The following is a 9,686-nucleotide window of genomic DNA, read 5'->3' as shown; positions in this document are numbered from 1 at the left end:
TGGGTGCATGGTGTGTTCATCTGCATGGGGGTGGTGTGTGTGCATGTAAGCACATGCGCATATGGAATTCACCTCCACCCGTTCTGGATTTCCTTACCCCTTTATATGGATTTCTGCACAAATAATATGGTCGCCTTAGATATCAGGGCCTGTGTGGCCAGAGCCCTCTTCTTGTAACCCAGAGGGCTAACTCAGCCTAATTCCTGATTACTTTCAGCTGACCAGCTACTGCATAAGGGTTTTTTTAATTGGAAATGAGTTCGTCGCTAACATTTGAAAAACCAAGTCAAAAATAAAATCTTTAGAGAAGGAAGTGAAGGGTTTTATTTTAATTAAAACCTAAAAAAGAGACAACACCGGAGAAAACCCCCAAAAAACACTTCTGTTGGAGGGGCTTTTTGACTTGCACCTGTTAAAACATTTGAGATGCAAGTGAAAAATTAGGGAAAAAAAGAGGGGAAGAAAGCCTTGCTTTTGTATTGAACAGTTTGGCAATACTCAGCCAGTTTGGCAGAACTTTTGAGACTACCCACAAGCAACAGAGGAAAGAAATCATTTAATATACCAGTGAAAATTGCAAAGTCACTGAACAATGCTGTGGGTTGTAGAGTTAATTGAGGGAGATCAGGTAGCAGAAGTACTGCATTAGCAGACTGCTGCATTAGTTAACTGCTGAGAAGGTATTTTGCTGTGTAAGCATATCCTCATTTTAAAAATACGTGAGTAATCAAGTTGACAGTATCTCTTTAGCCAAATTTTTTTTGCCAGGAATGTTCAGATAGTAATGAAAGATCACAGCATTTCTGTAACTGAATACAGAGTAAAAACCACATTCTATAAACCAAAAAGCTATTTTTTAAAAACCCATAAAGTGTCTGGGTACTTTGGTAGCACGAGGAGACACAGCTCACATTCATCAGCTTTTACAGTTACACTAATCTTCAGTTATTTAAAACGCAAATATTCTAGGAAAAACAAATTTTAGCTCTTACATTTCTGCTAAAGCCTCAGTATTACCATAAACAAAGGGATCCAAATTATAGGAAATAGCAATAGGTCTTTCCAACATTTCATTTATGATACTTGCACTGATAGAAGAAACTGGAAACTTATAGTTCTCCGATTTTAGCAAAAGTGGGAACTGTGTTGAAAAATACAGCTAACACTGCATTTCAACCAGGGTAAAATTTTGCCCTTTTGTATGCTTATGGAAATGTGTATATTTTATCAAGCCTCTGAAGTTCATTTTTAAAAAGCGACTCTTGCTATATGACACAAGTACATTCAAAGAACACACTAGAAACGGTTGTGTTAAGTTTTGTTGCAACAAATAATCTCTCCACATAAAATTCCCCTCTGAGTATCATAATACACAGAGTTTTAATGAACTACACTATATAGGAAATTTCAGCTCCTTTTAAAATGCATTATTGTAAATCTGCTCTGAAAAGCTTTTACGGTTTATCCTTATTTCACATAGGCTTTTTCTAAAATGTGCCAGCCATCATTTAAAGAGATAAATAGGATAGTGCAAAATCCTTATCAGAAAGGCTTTAAATACATTTAATAAGTCAGTTATTGAAAAGTCTGGCTCTGGGTTTTGAAGCTTTCTTGCATTCAGTTGGACCTTCTAGTTCATCTTCTTCAGTGTTTTTCCAGCTTGCTTTCATTGGAGTTAGCAAAGGGGCAACCACATCACCATCCTATCAAACCAATGAAAGAAAGAAAAGGTTTGCTTTTAAAAGCATTCTCCTGAATTTAGAATCAAAAACCTCAACATTAGAATATTTAGTAAAATGGATTAAAAGGCGAAAACCACTCAAACACTGCAGTCAATGCTTGATTATTGTACATGAAAATTTTGGATCAGTGTTCCAACAGAAATTAACTGGTTCCTAATTTTGACCATGATCACATTTTGATCTACTGATTGCATTTCTGGAAAACATACTGCAGGGTCCAGTACATTAAAGTGTACAATAAACCGGGAAGCATTATGTACTGGCTGAGTGGGTGCTGTACCATATAGAAGTGATAAGTGTTAGCAACCTACTAATTCTCTGTCTTCATTATTATATTAGTGATGTGATCATTTGGTCTCAGCGCTTCCATCAAGATGTAGCTGGTCTTGTATGTTTTTACCCAAGGTGAATATATTAAGCATCTTTGTTTCCAACTTGAATTTCCACATTCAATACAAGATCAACACAACTCAGCAAGGGGGAATTAAAGTCTCATGGAGCCCCCTCTTTCCAGTTCCTTTGATTTATTGCATGCTCCTGGGGACATGATGCCAAATCACTTGGTACCTCAGGTGTCAAGGGATCATGGCCCATGGTCTTGCAAATTTGCAAAGGTGTAAAAGTTTCCTACAAAGCAGTGCAGGAAATAAATGCCTGTCCATTATTTAAGATTGGTCTCTTTTGAGATCTGCTTTAGATCTACCTGCCCAATATCCTAAAGGCTGGGTCCAGGGGGTGTCATAAGAGCATCAGTGCACCTTGTCAGGGCACGCCCCCTGTGTATCCGGCGGGCGGGGGGCAGGCAGGAACACCAGTGCTCCCCTTGTGAGCGCTGGTTGGAGAGCAAGTGGCGCACAGCTAGCCAGAGTGTGGGGCCACCGGCAAAAGCGGTTGTGCTGCTTCCGGAAGTGGCCACAGAGCTCCGGAAGTGGCGCAGCTGCTTTTATTGTGAGACTGGCACCCCCCGTAACCAGTGGGATTGGCCGCTGGGGACCACCCCCCCCAGCCAGCGGGACTGGCTGCCAGGGGAACCCCCTCCCAGTTGCTGACTGGTGTTGGGGGTACGTACTTGACTCAAGAGGCACCAGACACCCATGGCTGGGTCATAGTGTGCCTCTGGACCAACTCCCACTGCAAAAGCCAGAACTGCACTGAGGGACAATGAAGTGCTCTACCCCATTAGTGCTCTTCATCAGAAAGCATCTACCAGACAAACAGAAAATTTAAATAGGCTTAGGATGAGCAAGAGGAAAAAGGGAAAACACAGATAAGAGGAAATGTTTGAATACTTTGAAAAATACATGCCACAGATATGGCCATGGATGACTTAGACCTTTTCTATAGTAAAATTCGCATCAGTTCCACTGATTGATTTGAATGAGTGCAAGTTCCTGTGTGAACTATCCTCTACTGAAGTGGGTTTTACTCAGTTAAACTAAGTAGGGATGCATCGATAGAGATTTTGGGGGCCAATACCAATAGCAGATTTTTAAGGAGGCAAATTAGCCGATACCAATCTGATTTCTGATATAGCTGCGTCCAGTTGGTAAGTCTGTTGCGGTAAAATGAGAGCGGGGTCGAAGGGATGTGTGTGTGTGTGTTTTGTGGGGGAGATCAACACCTGCAGTGAGGGAGGAGGTAGGGTAGGGTAGGTGCAGGACAGAGCCACAGCTTGTTCAGGGGGTGCAGAGAGGGGGGTGGGGGGGTGGCTAAGGCCGCTGCGCACCACTCGTTTAGAAGCAGCTCATCTGGCAGCTCCCACCGCTGCTCCCGCCGCTCATCTGGGGGGGGGGACGGGAGGGGATGTGTGCCCCCTGATCTGTGTGGGTCGGGCCAGGTGGGCTGCAGCAGCAGGCTGGGGCCATGCTGCACTGTGCTTGGAGCGGGTGCTGGCAGCGCTGGGAGAGGGGGCTATGGGGAGGGGGTGCAGCCCCCCAAATTTCACCATAGCCCTTCCCAGTGTTGCTGCCGCCTGCTCTGAGCGCAGCACAGCATGGCCCCCAGCCGCAGCCCACCCGCCCTGCCCCACTCCAAGCAGATCCAGGGGCAGACGCCCCTCCCCACCTCCCCCATGTCTTCCCGGATGAGCAGCAGGAGCAGTGACGGAAGCCACCAGACAAGCTGCTCCTGGACCAGCAGCACACAGTGCTGGGAGCTGCAGCTCTGTCCTGTGCACACCCCACCCTGGCTGGGCAGCACATACCCCAGCCCCACTCCTCCTTCACCATGGGGGGCACTGACCTCCCCCTCCATACTTCCTTTCTCCTCCCTCCATGTCCACCACAACAGACGTACCAGCTACACACAGCTAGCCAAACTGCTGGCTGCACTCCTCACTGCCTGTGTGCCATGCTGCGGCTGCTCAAATTATCAGCCACATCAGGTTGATCTCTGATATAGTTAATTTTCTTTATATCAGTGCTGATCCCATATCAGAGCGATGTATCACTGCACCTCTAAAACTGACCTAATGTAATAAAAGCTGTTTACAAGCTAAAATTTAAAAAAGTGTCCACACAGGAGGCTGTGGTAGATTAAATTCAGTTCAGCTATGGTGAAGTTCTATAGCCCAGATAAGACTTACCCATAACATTTCTTAATATTATACTAATTATAAAAAACCAGACTCCCTAGGCCAAAGTGAGATGCTCCAGGGGTAGAAATGTATGGAGGTAACATTATACAAACTTTACCTGTGGTTTAGTGAAATCTCTGTATATACACCACTGCACAAAATACTGTATTGCAGCATTGAGACTCTTCGCATCTGTTTTCTTACAGTAAACTCGGATAAGCTGTTCCTCAAAGGTCTCTGGCAGAAACCTAGAAACCTTTTGAATACAGAAACAAAGAACTTAAATATCTTTTTGAAATTTATGTTATGGTTTATTTGAGATTCCAAGATTTTCCCATATATGTATTTATTACTAAAATTCCCCAGTTCTTTTTAGAGCCTTAATTAGATTCTGGTTTTCCCTGTCAAACTCCATTCTTTATATAAATTAACGAGGAATAGATTTAAGTAGCATTATATGCAACAAACACATAAGAACATAAGAACATTTACTGGGTCGGACCATAAGTCCATTTTGCCCAGTATCCTAGGTCACAGTGGCAGACAGAGGATGTTGAAAGGGAGAGTGAACTGAGTATGACCAGGGTTCCCCCCTCCCCCACTGTTCCCCTCTCATTTGAGGTCTCCAGCATTTAAGGGTGAGAAGGTTCTAATTCAGAGGCTGTATCTTCAACTCCCATGATCAATAGCTACTGCTGCCTCTTTCCTCCAAGAATCTGTCCAATCCCTTCTTGAATCTAGCTAACGTGTCCGCTTCCACATCTGGTAGCAGTGACTTCCACACTTTAATTACACACTGTGTGATAAAGAGTTTCCTTTTGTTAGTTTTAAACCTACATCCTAGTTTCATTTTGTGATCCCTAGTTCTTGTATTGTATGAGATAGTAAATAATAAATCCCTATTTACTTTATCTTAGCCATTTATTATTTTGTAAACTTACCAGGTCTCCCTCCAAGCATCATTTCTAAACTAAACAGCTTCTTTAGTATCTCCTCATATGGCAGCCCCTCCATATCTCTAATCATCCTTGCTGCCCTTCTCTATACCTTCTCTAGTTCTTCTGTATCTTTTCTGAGGTGCGGGAACCAGAACTGGGACCAGTCTTCAAGGTGTGGATGCACCATTGATTTATAAATGACCATGATGACACTTTAAGCTTTCCTTACAATTCCCTTCTTAATAATCCATAACATTTTGTTTGCCTTTTTGACGGCTGCTGAGCACTGAGCTGATGTTTTCAGTGAGCTGTCCATAATGACTCCCAGATCTCCTTCCTCTCTGGTAAGAGCTGATGTATAGCTCATCATAGTGTAGGTATCGTTTGAGTTATTTTTGTCCAGGTGCATCACTTTATACTCTTTTTAATTAAATTGCATCTGCTATTTAGTTGCCCATTTGCTTAATCATGCTACATCTTTCTGTAGTTCCTCACAGTATGCCTTGCTCTTTACCACTTTGAATTGTGTCATCTGCAAATTTGGTTACCTCACTACTCACTCCCCTTTTCCACATCATTTATAAACACAAACTCGAAATTATGGGAAAAGTAATACCAACACTGCATGATCCATAAAAGTGTTCAGACTGATAAGTACCTGCTCTTTAGTAATCTTGATTGCCTGGCTAGGGTCAGACTTGCAATAGAAGCGAACATTATCAATAGGGTTCTGTTCTTTCATTCCATAATCCATATTGATAACCTTGGGAGACAGAAAATAAGATGGAATTCATCCTAACACATCTGTCTTCAAGTTTGATTTTACACATATACACAAAATATGGAATCCCTAAAAGCAACAATAACCATTAGCTATTAATAACTAGCAACAATTTAATATTTGTATTTCTAATGATTTCTTCCAAGGCTGCCACTGAGAAATAAGCCATGCCCAGAGCTGCCCTAGGTACTATGTTTTCAGCATATGACAGAGGAACAGTAGGTTCAAGTTGTAAGGTGAGTTTCTCCTTAATGGTTTTATGACTGCTGTAAAGACGGTGTATACATTCCCGCAGCCGAGTCTGTGAACAAGCCACACGCATACCAGTGGGAACATGCAACTCATTAACTACTTAGTTAGGCTTTTCCTCCCCCTCCCCTCACCGCCCTCTGATCTCATAAAATAACAACTTAGCAATTTTAAGACCGAAAGCTGGCAGGAATTAAGGCATTTGCATTCAGCTGGCAAGCAAACATTTATGACATTCAACAAGGGGAAATGCTTAACTTCCTTTCACTTAGTTACATGTGAGGTAGGGTATGATTAGCAGTGCTTTACTTGGTATGGCCCCAATGTCTCATGATCAATCTTCCATGCTTTCCAGCCTAATCCACTGCACCATATCTAGCCATGGGGTGATCTGCACTGTGGATCAGTGACCTACCGTGGACGGCTATGTGATCCAACCCACAGATCCTCCCATAAGTTCAGAAATCTGGCAGCAGGGGAGTGGTAATTAACACTGCCACTGCTCCCCTACTGCCAAATTTCCAGACCCATAGAGAGTCCCATGGATCAGATCACATGGCTCTGCAGACCGGAGGTTGAGCACTACTGTGTTGGAGTTTAAAAGAAAAAAAAATTAAATACAATCTTAAAAAAAAAAACCTTTCGAGCTCATTGCTACGTGTTCCTCAAGTGGGACTGGACAGCATTTTCCCTTTCTTTCCAGCAGCATTTACTTTAAAAAGTTTTGTGCTAAATATTTTCAGAGTTAAGTCAGTCATTGCCTTTTATGATCCCTTCCTCCCTCCCTTCTTCATCTGTGGATAGAGACTACCTTGTATGAAGCATCTTGTTATAAGAAAACAAGACTGACAGTTCAGATTCATGCAAACCAACTGGTGGGGGAAAACAGAAGGTATGAACTCACTTTGACCAACTATTAATTAAAGCTATTTCTGAGTTTTGGAATGTAGTTTGTATGAAAACCATAGAAATTTGAGTTCTACAGGTCACAGAACAAAAAGTATACTGCAGTGGTTTCTGAACTGCTGTCTATGATTCTTGCTACTATCTTCAGAAAACTGATGGGGCATCTGGGGTTAGAGCCACCGCTGCCTGCTTCCATACATATTTACTACAAACAGTCTAGTTGCCTCCACTAACAAATAATACAACACAAAAGAACAAAAGAGGAAACGGGGACTGTTCTAGGGAGTGGAGCCAACAGTGAACAGTTAAAATTAAAACACTTTCCCAACTATAAAACACAACCAACTATAATTACTGGGAGGAGAGGTATCCAGAGGACTAACTTTTAAGATATGATTCACACTGTAAAAAAAGTCTAGGAGTCCCTGAGCTATAGGTTTCAGGAGTAGTTTACAGGAGTAAACTACTGTTATATACCAGATATAAACTACTGTTATATACTACACCTCACCATAGTGCTGAGAGCAAACTGAATTTTACCTTATCTTTCACAGTGCCCTTGAATTGCACAGTTAATTACAGTGTGAATGGGACATGCCAGTTGCTTATATAGAATATGAAGTGTACACACACACACACACACACACACACAGAGTTTGCATTTAAATTTGAGTATAGTAGCCTCTTTCTGATTACAGAAGTGATACAATATAGTTGATATTTGTTTCTCTGAAAGGAGATATTTACATCAACTATGAAGTCTTCAGACTTCAACTCCATATCGTGAGGTATGTTTTCTGGCTTGGCAGCAGCAACATCAGCTGGCAATGTGTCGTACTCCTCCTGAGAAAGAGTAAAGTCAAAGGCTAGGGACAGACATTTAAAAAGCCTGATTCTGAATTGATTCAATCTTTGCAGGTTAGTCTAACCTGGCTAGGCTAAACCAGTTTGTAACCGTAAGACACTCCCTCTGGACTGAAAAAATTCAGGCACCTGCCTGCAGTGGCTCAGGCTAGAAGCTTGGAGGCACAACAGTAGCCCTCTCATCTCTTCCATAGTGCTGAGCTGTGGGGGGCAAGGCCAGGCCCTGGCAGGACTAGGGAGGGGTCCCCCCCTCCTCAGCAGCACAGCAGGGAATGTTTATCACCCCTAACTCAGTGTTTATCAACCAGTTAAGAAAACAAAGCCTCTCTCCATTAGTTCAAACTCTTCTTAAACAGCTTTTCCAAGAAAGGACATTACCAGCTACCTGATGATTAGCTCCAAAAAGCCTGTCTTCTTTTGTTGTCTGTTGACTGTAGCCAGCATGTGGTCTACTAGCTAATGCTGAGAGGTGTCTGTGTAAAGTATAGGGGCTGGGGAAAATAATCCCCGCTTAGCAGGGAGAAGTCAGGCAGACACCTACAGTCTCTGCCAGAGCTCCAGTGTGGGAGCAGAGGGAAGGGGCCAGCTTTGCTGTGGAGCAGAGAGCCCCGCCAGCCCAGAAAGCATTCCAGGATGCTGGGGGAGTCTGATTTATCTTAAACCAGCAAGGGGTCTGGGACAGACATTGCATAAACCAGTTTGACCCAAATCAGCTAAGTCTGATATACTACATTCAACCGGGTTTATCTCAAACAGATTTCAGCCATTTTCAAACTGGTTTATGTATACTGAACATCTGTTCTCTTACAGGTTTAAATCAGTTTCTAATCACTTAAACCAGTTTGTGTGTAATGTCTGTCCTTTGCCAAAAAGGTTTTGTCACATACTACCAGTTCCCGAACTGTGCAACAGAACCCAGCTGAGAAGACTGAGAATACAGACATACAGGCAAACTAGTGAAAACACAATTATTTTTCAAAAAGCCAGCATATTTTTTCTTCCAAATTAGTTGCCATTCACAAAATGTAAAATCCCTAACTGTAGAAATCAATTGCAGAAACATTTGTATTTCATGAATCTACTTTAATTGCAGATGGAGCTCCAGTATTTGCTATGACTGGTACAACGTACTACTTCAAAGCAGATGGAATAACACTTGCATGAAATGCCATAAATTTGAGGTGTCTGCATTTCCGTTAACTGTGTGAATTTGGCTAGAGTTTCCCCATTACGAGAAAAATAATTTTAGATGGTCTTGAATAGCCGTAAAGTGTTTAGTGCATAGGATACTATCAGCCCTCACGTTTCCAAGAAAAAAAAAATCCAGGATTTTAGTGGAAACTGTGCTGAACCTCTGCTTTTAAACACATTTAATCATGACATGATTAAAAGAATGATTTTCTTATAAACAAAGATTTATACTTGAATATGTTTGAAAAATATTTTTATAACAAAGTTGTAACATTAAAAAATCTCAAGCTTTTTAACAAATATAAGGAAAATTTTAAAAAACCAGACAAAGCTTATTTTACCTTAATTCTGGATTTTGAAATAGTTGAATTGTTTGCTGAATTTTTTTCCACAGAAATTCAGTTGGTAACAGATATTTTATCCCCAGTTAAGTTCTGACA

General features: G+C 41.8%; 1 protein-coding gene across 3 annotated transcripts in view; it reads right to left on the bottom strand.

The window, feature by feature from the left end:
- Positions 1–300: 300 nt before the first annotated feature.
- SAMHD1 (SAM and HD domain containing deoxynucleoside triphosphate triphosphohydrolase 1) overlaps positions 301–9,686 on the bottom strand; it is a 91,515-nt gene continuing 82,129 nt past the window's right edge. For all 3 annotated transcript variants that reach the window (XM_090064177.1, XM_090064178.1, XM_090064179.1), the window contains 4 exons: positions 7,939–8,034; positions 5,914–6,018; positions 4,436–4,573; positions 301–1,703 (listed from right to left, as the gene is read on the bottom strand). In XM_090064177.1, the coding sequence (XP_089920303.1) occupies positions 1,572–1,703; positions 4,436–4,573; positions 5,914–6,018; positions 7,939–8,034 (471 nt within the window). In that variant the 3' untranslated portion in view covers positions 301–1,571. The remainder of the gene's footprint in view (positions 1,704–4,435; positions 4,574–5,913; positions 6,019–7,938; positions 8,035–9,686) is intronic.

This window comes from Crocodylus siamensis, chromosome 10, assembly GCF_052110815.1.
Source record: "Crocodylus siamensis isolate JL-2025a chromosome 10, ASM5211081v1, whole genome shotgun sequence".
Classification (NCBI taxonomy): Eukaryota; Metazoa; Chordata; order Crocodylia; family Crocodylidae; genus Crocodylus; species Crocodylus siamensis.
This window is presented reverse-complemented; position numbering and strand designations above follow the sequence as displayed.